General features: G+C 32.9%; 3 protein-coding genes across 4 annotated transcripts; 1 reads left to right on the forward strand and 2 right to left on the reverse strand.

Annotated features, from left to right (window-relative positions):
* On the reverse strand, window positions 987–7542 carry LOC109344927 (DEAD-box ATP-dependent RNA helicase 22). Of its 2 annotated transcripts, XR_002107365.1 has the most exons (9): window positions 7146–7542; window positions 6284–6553; window positions 6010–6123; window positions 5469–5905; window positions 3782–4109; window positions 2556–2708; window positions 2234–2285; window positions 1197–1357; window positions 987–1165 (listed from the first exon to the last, which is right to left on the reverse strand). XR_002107365.1 is itself a non-coding variant. In XM_019583648.1 (8 exons), the coding sequence occupies exons 1-8, from the start codon at window positions 7455–7457 to the stop codon at window positions 1296–1298; spliced, it is 1728 nt and encodes a 575-aa protein (XP_019439193.1). In that variant the 5' UTR covers window positions 7458–7542; the 3' UTR covers window positions 987–1295. The 2 variants fall into 2 exon arrangements, 1 of the variants encoding a protein (XP_019439193.1); XM_019583648.1 differs by having other exon boundaries at window positions 987–1357.
* On the forward strand, window positions 13067–14968 carry LOC109344929 (protein PLASTID REDOX INSENSITIVE 2-like). The gene is made up of 3 exons (XM_019583651.1): window positions 13067–13346; window positions 13434–13529; window positions 14595–14968. Exons 1-3 carry the CDS (start codon window positions 13098–13100, stop codon window positions 14787–14789), a joined length of 540 nt encoding a protein of 179 aa, XP_019439196.1. The 5' UTR covers window positions 13067–13097; the 3' UTR covers window positions 14790–14968.
* On the reverse strand, window positions 15980–21170 carry LOC109344928. Its single transcript, XM_019583649.1, has 9 exons — window positions 20715–21170; window positions 20368–20526; window positions 20204–20287; window positions 19077–19172; window positions 17973–18065; window positions 17745–17888; window positions 17070–17177; window positions 16394–16445; window positions 15980–16281 (listed from the first exon to the last, which is right to left on the reverse strand). Exons 1-9 carry the CDS (start codon window positions 21096–21098, stop codon window positions 16250–16252), a joined length of 1152 nt encoding a protein of 383 aa, XP_019439194.1. The 5' UTR covers window positions 21099–21170; the 3' UTR covers window positions 15980–16249.

The following is a 22090-nucleotide window of genomic DNA, read 5'->3' on the forward strand; positions in this document are numbered from 1 at the left end:
ATTATGCCGAGTTTCAGAAAAATATACTTTGTGTATTTTTCAAAAGTTACAATATTGATGTTAAAAAAATGCAATAATTTGTTAATATCCAATGGAAGAAGATCTGATCTTAATATCTTACTCCTAGCTGAATATGATTTATTAGATTTGTGATTGACTTAGAAAATTCATGACTGAAAATGATTAAAAGGGTTATGAGAATTCTCCTTTATTTATTTTGTTCTCTCTTAACATATTTATGCATTATAAATACAACACTTCCCTTTGCATTTCCCAGCCATGACAACTAGAACTCAAACATAACAATCTAGACCCCATTTTCCATTACCAAATTCTTGTTGGTGGGTCTATTATTATTTTCTTAAGTGCATTTGCATTCTTTAGAACATAAATTCCAATTTCAATCTCACTTGAGAGGCCTCTAATGCTAGTGATTACTACTTGCTTGATATGATTATGTGGGCATGTAGCTGCCCATTTTGTTTTCCTTATCTCTTCACAATCAATATGAAGAAAAGAAAAAGTTCGAGTTTTGGACATGCCTACAAAGTAATTTAGTCTACGCAAGCATGACTACTTATACATTGTCCTCCCCTGTAGAGGAGTCTGACTCGTTATAATCCTAACAATGCATTGCCCTCTCCAGTAATAAAGAGGAGTCGAGAAGTCTGACTCGTTAGGAAATGAATTCCTCTCCAATACTGAACGGTCCAGTGCGAGGAATGTGAGAGTGCTAATTTTTCAAATTATTTAATTTTAGAAAATGTAAAAATCTCTAAATTGAATAGGATTTTGCTCAAATGAGTTTACCGCTTAGAAATCATCTTACTTGAGCATGTTTACCGCTTAGAAATCTTAATCCATGATGTTATGCAGACCTTGTTAGATATGGCACCATAATAAAACTTGGTGTATAAAACCTACTACTACCACCAAACAATACATGCTCATGCATATAATACATGCATGATGAACTTTGGTAGATCTTGCTGCTTCAAAATTATCAGTTAAAATTATAACTAATCAAAAAATATGATGGAGAACAATACAATTTACATGGTAATTATAAGTATAACAACCAAGTATAATAACTATCTGAAAATTTGTCCCATTATCATCAACATTATTAGCATACATATACAGAAAATAATGAACACATTACCCTTTGAATATTTAACCATTTGACAAACACATATATGACTTTCCCATAGGTGCTGCATTTTTACCATTTGAGGCATGTAAGTGATAATGTTGTTCACTCTGTCATTTGGTGCTCTTTTCAATTTGGCATAACCTCATACTCTCATGCTAGAATAATCTTCAATAGTTGCTGAATCTCTGACCTTGTCTGCAGCAGCTACAAATACAAAATCACAATTGGGTCAAGTTAGATATTAGCCTCATTGAGTAGTTTATGGGGAAACATCTACTGTCCCACTACAGCAACTACGTGCCACTCTTGTTGATTGATTGATTACAACAATTAAGCCTTACGAGGGGTAGGCTACATGGATCGAACAACGCCATAATATTCTATCATAAACCATGTTCATTAACAAAACATTGATCTCTAAAGTCTTTCTTTATCATTCCCGCTATGGTTTTTCTCAGTCTCCCTCTTTCTCTAGGAATTGGACTAGCTTCCATTTGATCTACTCTCCTTACGGGGGCTCCTACCGACTATCGGTCTCCTCCACACATGTTCAAACCACCTAAGGTATGATTATACCACCTTTTCTACAATAGGAGCTACTCCAACTTTCCTCCTAATGTATTCATTTCTAATCTTGTCTTGTGTGTCCATTCATCCAATGCAGCATTCTCATCTCTGCTATATGAAGTCTATTCTTTTGTTGACGTTTTCTATAATAGGAGCTACTCCAACTTTGTCCCTAATGGATTCATTTCTTATCCTATCTTGTCTAATGCGTTAATTTCTACTCATATCTTATCTAATGTGTCCACTCATCCAACCCAACATTTTCATCTATAGCTTGTTGATTGATTGATTTAAATTATTTTACTAAATTACAAAGTTAGATTTCTTTTTTACCAACACAAATAAGTGGCATAGTTTTGTACATGAAGTGGGACAGCAAATGTTTTCAGTAGTTTATGAAGTTCAAAATGCTGATCCAAGGCTCAGATGAAATTTCTCACACAAACTCAAACATGCAAAGTCATGTAGAACCTTCCTTATTAAAGCTTTGTGGAACCAAATATTAAACTTTACCTCTCTTTTTTAGCTTGTTCCGGAAGCCCCTTTTCCTGCTAAATGCGGTCTCCTGCAGATAACATCAGTAAAATAATTAGATTATCGGATAATCTGAATTCCCAAAAGTAAAACTTCAAAAGTTATGCTTATTTTCACCGAAAAACAGTTAGTAGAATTCTGATTATGTTTTTATCAAACACCTTCAGTTGTACAATTATGCTTTTTTGGTCTTCCAACAACTGTTTTTTGGCAAAATTAATCTCAACAAAACACACTCTAACTCTAGATTTGGATCTATTCATCTAGGAGTAAAGCCCATAATTACGGTTTCAGAATTTACCACAGGTTGACCAAGTTTCCCTGCACGACGAACTGCATCAACAAGATCCCTGTTGGATTCGGTGAACATGCTAGTAACAACTCCAAATTGACCAGCTCTAGCTGTACGACCAACCCTATGCAAAAAGTCTACAGCACAAGTAGCAAAATCTGCCTGAAATAAATACACAACACTTTGAATGGACACCGAAATATTATAAAATATATCTACGATGAACGAAACCATAAAATAAACTCAATGAAAAAAAATTAGAAAAGCATAACGGAATTGTAGTATCAAAGATCATAACATGAAAATGGAGAAGACAGATAAATGCATGGCAACGTAATCATTAGAGTCCTATATTAAAGAAAGTAATTCAGATAAGTAGCTAAATGCAGGGAAAGTGAAAGATCATGTACTTAGTACTTTAGAGGGACATTAATTTCAAAACCTAAATCATATTGTTATTGAACGATAGGGAGTAATAACCAAGGTATATGATCTTTGAAGGAAATTCAGTTTTTATACTATATTTGATTAGATGCTGAAAGTAATTTGTATCTTTTCTATAAACATTAAACTAAACCATTACCCGTAAGAAGTCTACAATTCAGATGGTTAAGGTTGAGAGGTTTAAGGAATGGGGTGAAGGAGGTTGTGGGTTCGAGTCTCACCCATAACAAATTTAAAAAATAAGAAGGGAGTTATAAGGTGGTTTGATGGTCAGGGGTGGACAGAAAGAGGTTGAGGGTTTGAGCCTCGCCCACAACAAATACTAACATACTAACATTTGCTGATAAAAAAAGTCTACAATTCCGATTTACTCTTACCCCTCAACTTTATACCATTCTCACAAGTCACAAACCAGAAAAAGTATTGGAGATCAAGTTGAATTAGATGTCATGCATAATTTAATTCTCAAAAAATGAACTATGAAGAGATAGCAAGCTTAACAGGAAGAGATATTCATTAGAGTCATTTTAATAAAGGGAAACGATTATTTCTCTTCACAGTTAACTTTGGTGTTGATTTAAAAGAAGACATTATTTCTACTATATGCTTTATGTGGATTACTTTCTAACTATCCACATGCACTTTAATGCTTTCATTTGACCAACATAGAGTAAACGATTTCTAATCTTTCCTTATGAAACCTAGGATTAACATAGGTTGTGCTATCACAAAATGAAACTAACAATTGAAGCATGAAACTAATATGCTTTAGAGTAAATGGAGAAGTATACCTGAACAACATGCAAGACATTTGGAATATCAACACCACGTGCAGCTGCATCAGTACACACAAGAACACCACCTTTCTCGTGGAACTCAACTAAGGTCTGTGCTCGCTCCTCCAATGTGCAACCCTTATGATAACGTAAACATTCAATCCCAGAGTGGTGCAATAGCTTTGCCACAGCTTCAACAGCCTCAACAGTGTTGGCAAACACCATTGTTCTGTGAATGCCACCAGCAGAATCCAAATCTTCAGCTCTGAAACCCCACTTTACGGCCCTTATAAGTTCATCCACCTGTGTATCAACTGTAACTTCAATCCATCTTTGCTCCAATCTGGAAAAAAAGAGTCATCGTAACAAACTAAATCGCAAATTCATGATGAACCACCCTATTTTCCAGCAGGGCCTGGATGAGTTGGATATCACAAGTTTAAAGATTCTTCATATACTTCATGTGTACCGAACTCAGAGAAATGTGAAATTGACGACAAAAAGAAATTGAAAGAGTAACTTTATTGAACATTTGAGTCTGAATAAGAAAAAGAGAGAATTCTACCTATGGGTTTCCCCTTTCACAATAGAGCACTCATTCAGTGAACACAACTGTAATTCTCAAAATGAATCCTTTTAACCTTATTCCTCCCTATTTAGTATTTAACTAATTCAACACCATCTAACTAATTAATTACCACAACTGTCCTAACTACTTTGACTTTCCTTTACTCCTCCAAGCAAATATGCCCTTTTACCCTTCTCCCCTAAAAGATTGATTTCATAATCCTCTCCGTGAGGTGAACACTGTAATGCCGGCATCACCAATCACGCCGCTCGTTTGCAGCAGAGAGACATGGCAGAAAGCTGAACTGCCAATTATGTGAACCATGCAACAAAAGCTAGACATTGTGGTTGGCAAGTCTAAGGCCATATATAAATCCCACATATGAGTCTCATACTTCCGAGTTCCTATGTGAGACTCAGGTCCCATATCATGCAATTGAATCATAACAATAACTAAATAGAATTTCAGCAGAAGGTAAAGTGGTCATGTATATTGTTCTTGTTCGCACTTCAAGCCCAATAGTCTCATTCCTTAAATGGCCCCTCCAAGATATAAAATCATTTGCTTTGCATGTTATACATACTTAGCCATCTAATATAATTATTCATCATCTCATCTTCAATAGAAGTCCAACACTTATGATTACAATTCTTCCTAGGCATTCATCTCTACTCTTATGGATACTAAACTCAGTTTACGAAAATATTGTCTGATCACTTAATATTTGACTTTCAAACTTTCTCCTCATGCATTTCTTTCGCCTTATCTTCAAAGGCGATGAAGCATCAAGATGTTTTTATAAAAATAGGCACTAAGACATTTAACGACTTTCCTATCCAAATTCTTGATAGATATATGCCATTATTTCGCAGTAGCAACAGAGTAACAAGCACAACAACAACAACCAAGCCTTAATCTCACTAGGTGGGGTTGACTACATGGATCGAATGATGTCATAATATTCTATCATGAATCATGTTCATTGACGAAGTATTGATCTCTAAATCTTAATTGTTTCGCCTATGATTTTTCTTGGCCTCTCTCTTCCTCTAGGAATTGACATGGACTTCTACCGGTTTCTTCCACATCACTATTGATAATGAGTAGTCAGAGAGAGAAAAATAAGGGAAGCACCTTGGATTGTGACAATGAAGGTAGTTTCCACTAACCCACTTAGCATCGGGAAACATATGTTTCAATATTCCTCCAGCCGTTTTCTTTCCATTCACTGGAAGTGTAGCTGCAACAAAAATATACTGTTTACTACGCTCATAAGTTTTCCTCACTCTCCTCCAGTCTCTTCGTTTAACAGGTTCAACTTCATTATTAATATCAGGAATTTCCTCATTGTCATCATCATCATCCTCTTCTGAGATGGCTTCATTTTCAAGTTCCTCTTCAACTTCCAAAGCATCATGGGATGACAAGGAAGATTCTAGTTCTATTGGCAATTCTGTTGCTGCTCCTTTTGCTTGAGACACGAGTTTCTCATCAAAGCGGAGCAAGTTTATCAGGCGGAGTACTTTATTCTGGAAGCTCCCACAGAGAAGCATATCAGCTTCATCAAAAACCTGTAAATCAGAAAGATAAACATACAAGTCATAAGAACTAAAGTTCAATTCGTATATTTTTTTTATCGACTTAGATACATAAGATCATAACACAGGAAATATACCACATATTTAACACCACGCGTAAATTCCAAGCGACGGTCTCTATCAGTGTCAACATAATTTAGAAGAGCAGCAGGTGTCGTGACAATGATATCAGGTTCACGGTGTGGCCATCCCTGGGTCAAAAAGTTTCTTAGTATTATAAAACAGACACCGAAGTTTTAAGAAGAAAGCTAAGACTTAATATAGAAACAACCGGGAAGATAATGTAGCAGACAACAAATTCCATATAAAGCTATAACTGCACAACGATAACGAAAAACAAAATGTCAGTACCTGTCTACCACAAATGGCTGCCACACTAACAATAGGTTCACCATTGTCACCACAGAGACTGCTAGCCATCCTAACTACCTGCTCACATAGTTGTACATTTGGACAAAGGACAAGCAGAACTTTACGGGTCGAGGACACTTCTTGATCAGATACGGTTTGTAGTAGTAGTTTATCAATTAGAGGAACTAGGTAACTGTATGTTTTACCACTGCCAGTCTCCGCCGCAATTATCACATCTTTCCCCGACAGCACAGCTGGTACAGAAGAAGCCTGCACATATAAAAAATCACCAATTATGTTCACATCATAAGCCCCAACGCTGAAAGAAAGGTTTTCAGCTTCCAATTCACATGGCTTGCAAGTATCTATTTGTTCATGCTTAAGAAACTGATTCTCCAAAAAATCAATTTTGGCAGAAAATTTCTGACAAACTGAATTTCAGCTTCTTTTTTCAGATAAAAGCTATAAAGCAAATAAGCATGTAAAAGTTAGAAGTGATTTATTTTATCAAATAAAAGCACTTTAAAAAAGAAAAAAACAAACTAGACAAAAGGGCCCTAATAGAAGTGAAGCCAGTCTATTTGTGCAGCTTCCAAAATTCATTTTTGGCACAACACTACAATTAGGTTTAAATTCATTTCAACAAAAAAATAAGAATAAAAACTAATAATTCTGCAATGAGAGGGTTAGTTTGGCACAATAGTAAGATTGTTGAATAATTATTATGATGTCACGGGTTCAAATCCCGTAAATAGTCTGTCTACTTCGTGGTAAGACTGCATACATCTACAATCCTCACGCCCCACTAAGTGAGAGTCTCGTGCAATAATTGTGTAATGAGATATAGAAAGAAAAGAAGAACCTGAACGAGGGAGGGTCTATTGAGACCAATGTTAGAGAGGGAACGAGAAATAGTATCAGAAAGACCAAGTGAGTTCCAAAACACAGATTCTTCAGCAAAAAAAGTGTCTTTTCCATTTGAATCTTGTGATGTTGGAACAACGTTGTTGGTTGTGGTTGAAAAATTTGTTCTGGTTTGAGTTATGGAGAGAGAAAAGAAGGAAAGTGATTTGAAAAGAGAAGAAGGTGAAGAAGGATTGAGAAGAGAATGGTTGAAGAAACGAATTTGTGGGTTTTGAAGAAAGGAAGCAGAAGAACGAGTTAGAATCATCATCGGAGAAGAGTGATAGTATACAATACTCTTACGCCACAAAAAACACAAACAACAAAAGGAGGATAGGGTTTAGGGTTTAACCTTCGATCATCACATTTTTTTAATATTTGTTTTTTTTTTATTATTAAAAATATTCGCTCACGAGCTAAGAACTAATCATTTTTCAATGTGAGTGGATGTCCATCGTATCCTTCCTATAAACACTAAAGAAAAAATGTACTTAATTACTAAACAGAAACTGAAAGTATACTAAAATCTAAAATTCAGAAAGTTTAGATGAGTAGTAGTCCATTTACCTAGTGAATATTTCTTTCATAGTGGGCTACTTGTTCGAATCGTCATGTTTCAAAGAATCCAAATAACATATTTGTTATTCAATCTGAATATGATAATCAAAATTCAATATTGCCTAACAAAATATATACATACGGTTAGGCACAAACATACTAATCATAATTAAAGTATGTTTATAAAAAAATGTTCACCCGATATTAAAAGTTGTCAGGAATAAATCTGTATCTTCTCTATGTTTGATGAGTATATTAGCTACATGTTATGGTTGCACTCTTCGTTCTTCTTTTTTTATTGGGGTTACTCGTGATCAAAAAGGTAAATTGTGGGGAAAATAACATCATCTTCTTTTTATCTTTCTACATAATAATACCATGCAAAGACCTAACACATAACATCATTATTAGGTAATTATAACACAAATTTTTTAAATGCAAAAGTGAGAAATTAAGAAAATCTAATTTACTTCATATATACACATATAATGATTGAACTTATCTAATGATGTTCATATACTTCTTTAAATTCATAAATGACAATGCATTCTGAGGTAATATATTCGAAAATTACATTGAGAATTGATATCATAAGTATAGAACCATCATCCAAGTTTTGTACATGCTTAATCAGTTGAGTAAGTAACTTGATCTTCTTGGAGCTCACATCACCTGAAGATCTTTCAGGCTTAGATTGTGGCTTAATATGTTGTTTGCTATGTTTAGACTTCACCATTTTAGTCTTTTTCGATACATGAACATATTCTTCTATAGGAGGGAATGTCATTATTGAGCAATCTAATTTATTTTCTTTTGGTCTAGAGTGTTCATGTACCTGAAATTTTCTAGACAAAACATATCAAATATAGATCAATTAATAAAAGATATAATAAGAACGACTATAACTTAATGTATTGAAAATCACACTTTAGGATCTACAACCACCAAGTCTATTGGTCACGGGTTCGCGTCCTAGCTTAATGGTAGTGACTCAGTGATATAGTGATTGTTTATCCTTGAGTTCACGAATTCGAGTCACGGAAGGCTCCCCTGGGAAGGGAATAAAATACTGCAATGAGTATTTAAGCTGATGGGTGGCACACTCAGTATATTCATAGGTGTCGCATGTCACGGCTAGATGTCACGGCTAGAGTGTTATAATACATTTTTGTTTCCAAGCTTTTCTCTTTCCTTAATATTTCTGGAGAATATAGTGAATATACTATTGACCACTGCTGCATGTGAACTTCATCATGAACATTATATTAGCTAGCATTGATAAACAACATTTGTTCAAGAAAGCCATAAAAAGTCAAATATTTGAAACTTTTGTCCATCTCATACTTTTAGGTTGATAGATCTTGTTCTATGTTGTTTACATTCGTTACCCTCTTTTTTACTTAGTTAATCCATTGTATCTATAATGTTTGAGATTCCAGAAATGTGATGTTTCTTCTGAACAATATGTTTTGAATTCTTTTATTTATTTTGAGATTGCAGTGTCAAATAAGGTGTCATTCATCAACATGGGATGAAGTAAGTATAAACTCCTTTTATTTTCGTATATTGTTGTTTTCAAAGATTTATACAAGAAATATGGATTAGTAATTGGTATTTATAAAATATGGATTAGTAATTGCAAAAGGTACAAATGGGGTACTTTAATTCCACATAATAGATCAAAAGTGTGAAAACAAAAAGGGAAAATAAAGGCAGCATAAAAATATAATTGATCAAAATTCATAACACTAATATATTATTTCCTTTCTCATCACCAAGATAATAAATATGACATTGGTAGTTGACAATCCAATTTTTATTCAAATTACATCATACCATTCAACTAGTAAATAAATCCTAATAATTATACTCTTGAACCTCTTAGATAAAACATTTCACCCTTAGACTAGAAAAAGTTAACTATTTATCCATCCAATACCAAGAAGACTTTCTTTATAAATACCTATTTGGGAATTGGGTCCTTCATCATCTTTGACTCCAATTTCTTCAATCATTTGGGTACTCAAATCAAACCAATATATTTCACCACCATCATCTTTTCTGAAGAATATTTTGCCCCTATTCCAAACTTCAAATGGACGAGAAGCACAAGGAAGTGATCCATTTATAAAGATTTTAGTCCATGATTCTCTCACACCAAGTTCACCCAAAATTGATATGTCAAAACAAGTACTACATTCATGCATTTTGATCATGCCAATTGAATCATTCATCACCATCAAGGTTATACTCCATCGTGCATAACAATCATTCAAATCTATTGGTGTTGTATAAAATACCTCATCACTCAAGTTAAATGACACTAACATCAATTCTTTATATTTATTACAACCCGACCAATGACACATTCCATTCAAGTAAAGCTCATCATAACTTGAATCATTAGGGACTTCAACATTAAGTTTCTTCCAAGAGTTATTTTTTAGGCTATATAATTGGCATATAGATATTGGAGGATCTTCTATATCACCATTCCAAAAGGGATCTTTACAAAAATGAAGTTGGCGAATGAGTTTATAATCATATGTGAAATTGTCATATCCAAATCCATGAAGAGAAACAATAATTTCATTTCCTAGTGGACATTGAACATATCCCGTAGGAATGACTTTGAATTCATTGCTACTTAAATTCCACAATACAACTTTTTGTACAATTTGTGGACCATGATTATGTGCATTATAAAGACAAACTATGCCATTAATGATAGAACCTAAAATCAAAACACAATTATTGTCATCATCTTGAGTTGCATGTGGCCAATCCAACTTCACCTTATTCTCAAACCTCTCACCATGAAGCATAAATGCATTGTCATCAATGGTATTAGGCATTGTTTGCCTTAGGAAAATAGATGTATCATGGTCATTATTACAAAGGAAATTGGTTTGGTACATTGTTATGAAATTAGGATCTTCAAATAAATCAACCCAAGATGGTGTAACACAACTAAATCGCTTCAAAGATTTGATAGGCAATTTGGATAGAATATTAAAGAAAAGATCATGAGGTATATTCATACTAACCTTCTCATGATTTATGGTTGCCATTGATTTCTTCAAATTAAGTAATTGCTTGAGCATATGATCAACAAGTATAATAATGTATGTTTGTCTCACTCATGCTACCTATTTAAAGAAAAAATTTGAGCACTATAAATGGATTTCATTATCATGTCAAATTTTAAATTGAACATCATATCGTAAAAATTGAAATTCAATTTAATTTTTGGACAAAAAAAATAGAATTTTACTTTTTATACAGATTTGGATTTCTTTCTACTTTTGTAAATTCCTATATGTATGTTTCTTTAATTATAGAATTTTTATTTCTTAACTTGACAATTAAGAAATTATAAAACTTCCTCAATCACCACTACACCTCTAGGCAATGTTGTAAAAATTGGTTTGTGTTGGCCGATCCAACCATTCCCAATACCAGTATGGTACCATAATTATATTAGTCATGTAATCATTTTGGTCAAAATCGGTTCATATCAGTTTTCAATTGAACTATATCGATCATACCAACTGATTTTTACTTAAAATTAATCTTTTAATGGAAATAAAAAAATTATTAGTTTTTTATTGATTTTTCAATGTTATTTTTAATATATTATATATGTATATCTAATTTTGTCAGTGTGCGGTTTAATTAATGAACTACTAGTTAAATCAATATATCACTATACCACTTTTCCTAAAATGAATTAATTAAATAAACAAGTTTCTAAAACCCCTTTTCCTAAAATGAATTAATCAAAGAAACAAGTTTCTAGAAACCTATACCACTTTTCCTAAAAAAAATCAAGAAAAATAAGTTAATAAGCCATTTTATTTTTTATTTTAGATTTCTTCAAAATTTATGATATATTAAATAAATAAATAATAATAAAAATTACCTGTTTTTGGGTAATATTGTTGGAGTAATTTTTGGGGTATTACAGACATGCATAACCCGTCCCAGCTCATCCCAATCTGTCTCATGCTCACCCATAATTTTAACCAACCGACTAAATTGGATAATGTGAAATAAAAATCTCATGCTACTGATTTTATAACTGTCAATTATGTCCCAGACGTCCAACCAGTTTTGACTCCAGCAAAAAGAATGTAAGCTGATATAAACCTTGAACAACAAGAAGACCCACATCTAAATTTCACACGGTTATCATCCGCAAAAGTAGCAAAATATTAAGACTGATTGACATAATTTGAATTAAACTTTTTTCTTTAATTTTATTATAGATATGCTTATATGCATTTATAAATGTAGTTTATAAGGAAATTTTCCAAAACATGTAACAAGATGTAATTATTTATAGAATATTACAACATAACAATATCTTCTTTCTTTTTTGTTATACAACTTTGAAATTTAATTCTTTAAATTCATAACACCAATAAAATACTTTACTTGTGCAAATGCTCGGATATCATACTATTTATTTATTTAAAAGAATATGCATTATGTTTAATTGGATTCGTGGTTGGGTTCAGGTTCAATGGTTAGTCCGGTTGACATTTGGGGTCGGTAAACTATGGGTTTAGAATCAAGTTCGGGGTTAAAAATTAACCCGATAAACATTTAAGATTAGGTAAGTGACAAACATTATTGAGTCAAATTGCTCACCCCTATTCTAACATATGAATAATAATACTTCACATCATTGGAAAAATAATTACTTATCATTTGTTGCTATAAATTTCCTTATTTATACATAAAATCTATAACGGTAAATTAAAAAATTAATATTACAATATAAATAGATCAACTATTGATAAACTAGTTATAACAGAATCTTGACAGAGAAATATTCAAGGATATCACTTCATGGAAACTCACAAATTATGAAATGAAGTGTAACATATCATGTATTAATATTTTTAAACAATTTAAATAATCATTACATTTCTAATCCGTTATTGTCATTTTCAAATTTCATTTAACAATCATAGATTACAAATTAAAATTGTTTTTTTTTTAATTTTAACATTATTTCTAATTTTCTAAATCTTAATTTAATTCTTTTTTGACATTTTGAAAAATCAACCATCATTCAAATTTTAAATAATACATTTTCTTGGGAAAAAACTAATTTTAAAGTCATCTTGTCAGAGATATTTTTAAAAATCACTTTTCAGAAAAATGACAACTAAAAACTAAATACATTTGGATATGATTAATTTTATAAAAAATAAATCAATTTTTAAATAAAAAATAAGTTTAATGATAAACCCTATGAAATGAAAGTATTGATAAGAGTGAGTTTGAGATATTGTGTATGTGTATTTGTGTATAGGGTTTAGACTTTTAGAGTGAAAGTGAAGAGATGAAGATAATGTCTTTAACTATGACTTCTTCTACTTCATGTCTTCTATCACCTTTCCCATTTTCTCTTTCTTCTTCAACTCTTATTATTCCTTCTTCTTTCTCAACCTTCACTTCTACCATATGCAAACAACAATGTTTCTCTTTTCCTTCTCACACTACAAAGTTCTCAACTTTATCCAAAAAGGTTATTATTACTAAAGCTTCTGAGTACAAATTCCCTGACCCAATTCCTGAATTTGCTGATACAGTGAGTTTTATATTCCTTTTTTTTTTTGGGTTTTTTAAGTGAAAAACAATTTTCATTTTTGCTTCTTCTTTGGTTTTGGGTTTTTAGGAGATTGAAAAGTTCACAGAACACCTTTCAAAGAGGCTTATAAAGAAAGATGTATGTGGAGAATCAGTTGAAGAAGTTGTAGGAATTTGCACTGAGGTGGGTTTACTTATTAATTTACCTCTCTGCCATTTTCTTTAGCTGATTTGGTTGCTTATAAGATTTTTGTTGATGGGTTTTGCTCTTTGTTGAGTTGAGTTGAGTTTATAATTTTGTTCCATTTGACAATATATTAGTATCATCAGTCTTGTGAAAGATCCCATTTTGGAGGGGTCTTCTCTCTCTCACTTTGATAAATAGTATACAAAGTGGTAATCTAGTTAGAACAGATGACACAGATATTGTTGCCGGATAGAAAATTTTGGAAGTTGTAAGATATGATATTATTATTGTTGGGTTTATTTAAGTGTGAAGTTCCATATAGGATATGTGAGGGGAGGAGTGAAATAGTTTATAAGTGGAAAAAACCTATGAAAGTATTGCCTTAAGGTTTTGGTTCAACATGTGATGTCTCACTTGTGCCTCTCCACTCTTCCCATGTCTCAGTAACAATGGAACTCCTCCGTGGATGGAGCCTCCTTGGTCACAGTCGGGTCAAACAACTATGATACATGTTATGATTCTAAGAGTGGGTGAAATACAAGTATGAATAGAGTATGTGTGTCTGGCTCGGTCGCTATTTAGGGTGGACTCTCTGGTAATACTGTTAAACACTTGAAAGACTTCTCCTCGAGAGGAGGTTGCTCCTGTGTTACGGATTTACAGCTGAGGATGAGATTTTTAAGAATTGAAGTTAGTGAATTAAGTGTTATTGGAAAAGCATGGGCAAAGTAAAGATAATATAAGTAGATGAACTCATGAATCTAACGCTTCAATGTTTGGGGTTAAGATGTGGTGTAAGACCCACCATTTCTTAGCATAGCTCATTATTGAATATCCTTCATCCTTTGTTTTCCTCTGCATCAACAATACAAGACATACAAAAATGAATTACTCTTCCTTCTTATTGTCTATTGCCTAGTCCGAGGCTCCAATGGAGGGGCTGTTGGAAATCTCATATTTGGTGCGGATGGGTATATATACCTATTGGATTACTCTTAATGTCAAAGTAAATTTGTTTCAAGGCTGGGAATTGTGATATTGATTATACATTGAATTGAACAGATTTTTAGCACTTTCTTACATTCTGAGTATGGAGGTCCCGGGACACTCTTGGTCGATCCTTTCGTCGACATGGCTGATGCTTTAAATGAGAGGGGATTGCCGGGAGGGTCACAAGCTGCACGTGTCGCTCTCAAGTGGGCCCAAAAGCATGTTGACAATGATTGGAAAGAATGGATTGGTGGTGATAGCAAGTAAATGCATATGCATATGTTGTAAGAGCTAAATGAGAAGTTTTGGTATTACTTTTTGTCTCTTAAGATAGTCAATTAGTGTAGAACAGTTATGTTAGGAAAGATGTGTAATTGTTCACTTAAACAAACATGAAGATTGAAGCATTTCATACATTTTCTAACCATTTTCTGTTTTGCTTTAAACCCAAGTTTGTTTAGGAAAACTAGCTACAAGTGTTCTGCTGCAAATCAAAAACATAACCAGCAGCTGCTATGATTGAATTAATCTGCAAATACGTTTTATCAAATGGAATAGTAAAATTGTTTTTAGTAATGCTTGAGTCATGGATTAAAACTTATAGGCAATTACAACCACCAGATTTTAGGGGATGACAAATATTTGAAAAAATTCAAATAATTTTGTAGAGATCATTTTTGAATGGTTATGATTTTGTATAATTGGCTTCGGTTAAAACTGAGTTTGAAGTTAAGGAAATGTTTGGACATTATATCTGTAAAGTGAGTTTTGTAAGATAAGGGTGTTTGTATAGCTCTAATGAAGAATTATTTTTAGATGTGACAGACTTTAAAAATATATAGCTTAAGCTGAAGACAGTATTTCAATGTAAGTTTAATAGAAGACCAGATCATTGATGAGGAATATGTAAATCATAGGATTCAAGTAGTTTGAACAAATTATTGAACTGATTCAAGTGTCATATGTGATAGAAAATATCAGTCAAGTTTAAGGACTAGTTTTATCACAACTGTAAGACTCACAATGTCATAAACTCTATATGGCAGTCATTAAGATGTTGCATTAGACAAGTAGACACGCTAAATATTATAGAATTAAAATAAATGTATTAGGGATGAAGTTTGAATGTGTTATTGCAGAAAATATGAAAAAATTATGTCTAAGATAATTAGAACATCTATATAAGAAACTTTTAGAAAGTAAATCAAATAGATATTAGCCCAATGAACAATGGAGAAGAAAAACCATAGTTAAAATAATTAGTAAAAATTGAGATATCAATACTTTATTAATGAACATGATTTATATTATCGGTGTATTGTAGGTAGCATCATTCGTTTCATATAACCAACTCATATAGAATGATTAAGGATTAGTTATTATTTGGCATTAAGGTTAGAAGAACTATTTTTTAAGTTTATTGTTATTAGTATTAGAGTAATTGAAGAAGAACCATATTTGCAAGAATATTCTTCCATATGCCCAAGAATGAAAATCACAAAATCCAACTTCATATGACTGTATATCACAAGGAGGATATTTCATTCCCAAAAAAATTGATGGAAATTGGAAAAGTTGGTCATAGAAGTCACTCTCCTTAATTCTTGGGATTTGATTATTAAATAATTGGGTCACCAATAAATGAAAAGAACATTAACACTAATCTGCAAATGCTACAAGTGTTCTGCTGCAAATCAAAAACATAACCAGCAGCTGCCATGACTGAATTAATCTACACATTCTTCCTGGACTTGACCATCTGTAGAAGTTGATAAAGCTTAGAAAAATCAGATATAGGCGCGCGCACACAGAGATGAAGAAATGCATGTACATTAAAGCTACAGAAATATAGCAGATTCTAAAAGTCTCACCAGCAAGATTGATGGCCAAATTTGCTTGTGCATCGGCATCAGAGTTGAAGTTCTTGAAAATGGAAACAAAGAAAGTCAATTTCAAAGAAACACTTGGATTAAAGCACTAGGAGCCATATTCTTTTACTGGTATAAGATTTAAACAGGGTGCTTCTAATCTAACACAAAAATCTCTAAGGAAAAAAGGGATCTGAGTTACAAAATGGGACACCAAAACTTTGTAATTAAATTAAATAAACAAATTAAATCCGGGACAAGGTTGAGTTTGTCAGCCCTGTTTATGAATTAGAATTAGCATCTAGGAAATAATGCGCATCAAGTCATCAACAAATTGACAATAAGAAAACAAATTCAGACCAGAAAGGAGATGGTGCCATTTATAGAATAAAATGAAACAGATCTAATGAAAGAATATCCGAAATAAGTCCTAGAATGGCACATTAGGTTTAGCAATTTCCTGCAATAAGCAATTCATTGGTATTTCACACAAACAAATCTCCTAAGGGGAAAATGGCACCCTTAAAAGAAAGCATTACTTTTTCACAGTTTTTTAATCAAGTTAACTGCAAACACTTTCTCCCCTCTCTTTAAAACAGCATCATAAAGAACAAGGTGTCCACAAAAATTGCTAACATAAAGCCAAAAATACACCAAAAGCTCAGTCAGCTATACCTACCCTTAGAACATGATTGATCTGGAATGACAAAAAATTATCCTTCAGTTCTTTTGCCACCTTATACAATGTGGACAAGTTCTCGTTCTTGACCTTCCATGAACCGCTAATCTGTCTCATGAGAAAATTGAAGAGAAAAAAATTATAAATAATAGAAATGGTCAAATGCAAATGAAATAAGGATACAAACTAAAAAAGTGCATAATGAAATTTGATGTATTTCTTGTTGTTTGTTGATATTTTTAAAGGTACACCCAAAGTTACTTAGCCCCCATATGGCACAAAAAAATTCCCCAGATACATTTGCCCCCATACCCTAGTTTTTTATAAGTTATTTTGAAAATACTCCATACACAGATCCATACTGGTACTGTAACTGTCCCAGTGCAATGTAGAATAAAACTATCAAGGGATTAACACTAGTACCCCACTCTTTCCCTTCCCAATTTTCTCTCTCTAGCCCTCTGGTGATGCATCATACACAGATACACTAATGACTAGTGTCCTGTATTTGGAAGACCCGAATATACCAGATTTACAAGCTATTTAAATTTATTCGCTATAAGACAAAGATGGGTTAGCAGTAAAGCTATTTTAATTGCTGAAGAAACAAATCTTTTTTGTTGCAAAGGACATGCTAAAATGAACCAACACATAGTAGAGCATAAAATGGCCAACCTGCATACAAACAAGCTTAGAGTCCCCTTTGATGCGAATATCATTAAATCCTTTTTGAAGAGCACATCTCATTCCTAATATCATTGCACGATACTCAGCAGCATTGCATGTTGCTATACCGACACCTTCACGCAACCTACAAATCTTTAAAGTAATAATAGTTAAAGAGGTTAAATAGTAGTATGCAAATATGCATAGATACGAAAACATCAAATGCATACAGCATACCAAACTTCCATCACTAGCTCGCAGAATAGCTCCAGCGCCAGCTTTTCCAGGATTTCCTTTTGACGCACCATCAAACTCAAGAAGACAAGTCCTCTGCATAATTATGGATGAAACATACAGATGAATCATGAAGATTAAATCAAATGGTCTCATTCAAAACTAAGTAGTCAATCGCATGCAATAACGGTGTCATGGAGGTTGTCGGCTCCTCCCCGCAACGAAACAGCTGGTAGCATTTCTTTCTACTTGGTGATAGTGATGACTGATGACTACTGAAGAGAGCTGGAAATTACTCCGCTAAAGCCTTAGAGGCTTAATCTTTATGTTTTGAAGCCTTAGAGCTTGATTTATAATACACTTATATTAAAGTCTCGGACTTATTTTAGTTATATGTTATGAACGCTTATTTTGGTTATATCTTCAATTTGATGTATTTTTGTTTATTTATGTGTAGGCTATAAATTACTTTTATATTTTTTCTTAGTTGTAGCGGCTATCCCGCTATAATGTTTTTGGGGTCGGCCGCTATCTATAATTGACTACCAAGATTCAAAACATCAATAAGATGCAAATCAACAATAGCAACTAAAGTAGGAAATGATGTAATTGGCCCTTATTGTCACCCAACAATTTTAGTTAAAATGCAAGGATCCTCTTCAACCCTAAGTCAATTGTACAAAACCTCAAATGGTTCAAACCCAACAACTGGACTCCTTGAACTTACCAAATTATTCATATTGACTCCTAAATTCAATTGGTGCAATTTCTGCACATGAACAGGGGACTAAATTTGAACACTGTCTCATGGTTTATGTTTAAGGAATCACCCATTATAAATAGATTAATGGTGTATTTGAGACTACACAAGATTTTTCTGCAAATGATCCAGAATTAGAAAGAATTACTTTTGTTTTAGCTAAAACATGTGTAATTTGTATATATAGATGTTGCCCCATTACATATATTTTATGTGCCTGCCACTGAACCAGAAGGGTTTTTTTTTTCTGAACCAGATGTAGTAATAATTGTTGAAAACTTGAAATAAGGGTATCCTAAAGCAAACAAAACTTTGCATCCAGGAGTATCAGCATGGTTTACACTTACAGTTTCATGTAGAGGTGCTTCAGTTGATGCAGCATGATCTAACTTGACTTGTTTTCTCAAGGGATCTTCAGAGATGGATGTCAGACTAGTAACATTCTGATAAGAAATAAAGAAGTATCTTATATATATTAAAACATTTGCAATAAAACAAGTTTGGATAGTACAGACAGTTAGGAAAAACCTACACAAGAAGAAAGGAAGATCAAGACTTCATCAAAGAAGCACTAAAGTAAAAACAACCAGTTGACACATATTTAATAACTTAGATCCAAAACATTCTGTCATGCCTCAATTGAAATTAGAATTTTGGATGGAATTTTATCGCATGCGCCTTATGTGGTTTTGGCATGTATGAAGGTGAAAGGTAGAAGCCTCACAAGAGTAGATCAAATGGAGGTTAGTCTAATTTCTACAGACAGAGGGAAGCTAAGAAAAATCATATGTGAAGCATTTAGAAATAAATGTTTTCTCAGTGGACATTATTTATGATAGAGAATTATGGCGTCGTTCGATTCATATATTTGGCATCATCAATTATGGCGTTTGAAAATGCAGGTGCAGCGTCTGATAAAACTAAAAGTCCCCTAATATGTGTATTATGTTATTACCAAACATTGACTCAAGCCTGTTAACGAGTTAAACTTTAAATGTCATTCATGGCATCATCAATTACAGTCGGAATCGTTGATATATATTGATTTTAATATCTATACACTGTCAATGTAGTTTTCTACACGGTTAGTCCATCATCCATAATTCATTTGTAGTACTTTTATTTCCTAGTCAATGATGATTACCATACAAATGATGGACTGACCGAATAAAAAACTTTTACATATATATTAAACTCATATATTTACACATGCATCTAATTAATATGTTCATAAGGAGAATGTTTGAGAACAATTATATGATTCCATGCTAAGGAAGAATCATATGCAGTCAAATATAAAACAGATACACAGGATAGAAAGGTGGGAGGGATGTCAAAAGCATGTTATAGGATATTACAAGCTTTCCCAATATGAAAGTGATGACAAATTGATAATTGTAACAGATTCAAATTTATAATAAAGTAACTGTTGAACATAACATCTGATTTTAGTTCCAAATTGTGTAGAACTTACCACATCATCATGTCCAAGCACTTGAAGAGATCTCTTTTTAGATACATCCTTATTTGAAGTGCACCCTTCGGTAGAAGTGGGTTCCTGAGACATATATAATAAATCCTATGACTATATGAACAAATCAGAAAGTTGTTTAAAGGGAATTTGGAAGAGTTATTTACCTGGAAAGGGCAAGGAAGAAGCATGTCGAACAAATCCTCCTTCAAATCGGCGGCTCTAATTGTGTACAGAGCATTCTTTAGTCCATGAGAGACAAGATATTGTTCAGTGTCCTTCGACAATGAATATCCCTTGTATACACTGACGGGAGGATCACACACCTACCAAGTGATACAGAATGAATCAAATAAATAATGATGATAAGATTATTATATACTGATCACAAAATGCATTGTCAAAATACACTGTCAATGTAGTTTTCTACACACCTACCAAGTGATACAGAATGAAGCATGAACAACTACACATATAATGAAATAAACATAAAGAAGAGAAAAAAGAGAATTACAGAAGATCCAAGTTGAGCTTGACAATCAGATAAAGAATTATAAATTCCAACAATATCTCCTTTCCTGACAACATAGAAAGCATCATTCTCCTTCTCCGACATCACCACCGCTTCACTCTCCTCTTCTCCTTTCTTCTTCTTCAAACCACTTTTGCTTCCTTTCTTCGTCGAATAACACCGAACACCAAGAAACCTACTCAAATCAAATTCAAATTCCGAATAACAATAATAATGACGATGATGATAATAGGAAGACCTAGTAAGAAGAGGATATTGTAACTTAATCGGAAAAGAGAGATTGGAGCGGTTATTAGCGACGAAATGAACGGTTCTTGAGAGTAAAGTAGCGACGGTGTAGGATGAGAGTTTGGTGAAGCAGTTCATGACAAATGAATCAGATTATTATATACTCATCACAAAATGCATTGTCAAATCGACAGCGAGTCCTTTTCTGTTTCAGGTGAAATTGGTTTAGGGTTTATCGTACTCTCTCCAATCGGTGTCAATTATAACCTACATACCCTAGTTATCAATTTCATAACTAATTTAACCATTTTAAATGTGGATTAATCATGTTACACTTATTTTAACCTTTTAAAATAAACTAGGATTCTCTCCAATATTAATAAAGGAAGTTCTGTTTTTTCTTTTACTTGTAAGGGTAAAATCATCATTTCCCATTATAAATAAGGATACAAATGTTATTATAATTTGTCAATTAAAATTAATGTTTTAGCCTACATGTGTTGTTAATTGCTAACATGGCCAAATGCCTTCTGTCCATGCTGACGAGTTTGACACATTACTTGACGATGTGTTATTTTTTCGATTTATTTAAAGAAAATGACATCGTTTTATTTATTTTTATTGACATAAATCCTTTCTTATAATGACATCATTTTGAGTTTACTTTAATAAAAAATCAAACTCAAAACGACGTTATTTTGGATTTCTTCTTCTAGCTAATACTAGTCTTGAGTCTTGTATCTCACATAAGCTTTAACAAGAATCCCTAAGTCATTTTAAGATGAAAACCTATGGCGATGTGAGCACTTATAAGAGTCATAATCTGAGCATGTATTGCAACTCTAGTGTGGCTAATAGGTCGCAGTGTAAAAGGTTTCCTCCTTCAATTTGTCAATGTAATAGGATTGATATTATATACACATCAAAAACTCTAAAGAACACAATGAGAGAATACTAAAGGACAATACTAAAGGTTTCCTCATTCTTTCCCTTCCCATTTGTGACATTTGGATTATTTTGTAAGAGAGAAGAAATAAATGTTGTTAGATTTTTTTATGTGGTGAAATATTGGGAAAGAATTCACAAGTGAAAGAAGAACATGTGATGGACAATGTAGTGGGCATGTATGA

The sequence above is a fragment of the Lupinus angustifolius genome, chromosome LG04 (assembly GCF_001865875.1).
Source record: "Lupinus angustifolius cultivar Tanjil chromosome LG04, LupAngTanjil_v1.0, whole genome shotgun sequence".
Lineage (NCBI taxonomy): Eukaryota > Viridiplantae > Streptophyta > Magnoliopsida > Fabales > Fabaceae > Lupinus > Lupinus angustifolius.

What these genes read in the sequence shown, in the direction of transcription:
- LOC109344927 (XM_019583648.1), bottom strand. Translation starts at nt 7,457, where the DNA reads ATGATGATTCTAACTCGTTCTTCTGCTTCCTTTCTTCAAAACCCACAA. An exon ending in ATGTCTTGCATGTTGTTCAG is followed by an intron (nt 2,709 to 3,781) that starts GTATACTTCTCC and finishes TATTTATTTCAG; the next exon opens with GCAGATTTTGCTACTTGTGC. An exon ending in GAACAAGCTAAAAAAGAGAG is followed by an intron (nt 1,358 to 2,233) that starts GTAAAGTTTAAT and finishes TTGTATTTGTAG; the next exon opens with CTGCTGCAGACAAGGTCAGA.
- LOC109344929 (XM_019583651.1), top strand. Translation starts at nt 13,098, where the DNA reads ATGAAGATAATGTCTTTAACTATGACTTCTTCTACTTCATGTCTTCTA. An exon ending in TTCCTGAATTTGCTGATACA is followed by an intron (nt 13,347 to 13,433) that starts GTGAGTTTTATA and finishes TTGGGTTTTTAG; the next exon opens with GAGATTGAAAAGTTCACAGA. An exon ending in TTGTAGGAATTTGCACTGAG is followed by an intron (nt 13,530 to 14,594) that starts GTGGGTTTACTT and finishes TGAATTGAACAG; the next exon opens with ATTTTTAGCACTTTCTTACA.
- LOC109344928 (XM_019583649.1), bottom strand. Translation starts at nt 21,098, where the DNA reads ATGAACTGCTTCACCAAACTCTCATCCTACACCGTCGCTACTTTACTC. An exon ending in TTCTTCCTTGCCCTTTCCAG is followed by an intron (nt 20,288 to 20,367) that starts GTAAATAACTCT and finishes TATATGTCTCAG; the next exon opens with GAACCCACTTCTACCGAAGG. An exon ending in GAGCTAGTGATGGAAGTTTG is followed by an intron (nt 17,889 to 17,972) that starts GTATGCTGTATG and finishes ATTACTTTAAAG; the next exon opens with ATTTGTAGGTTGCGTGAAGG.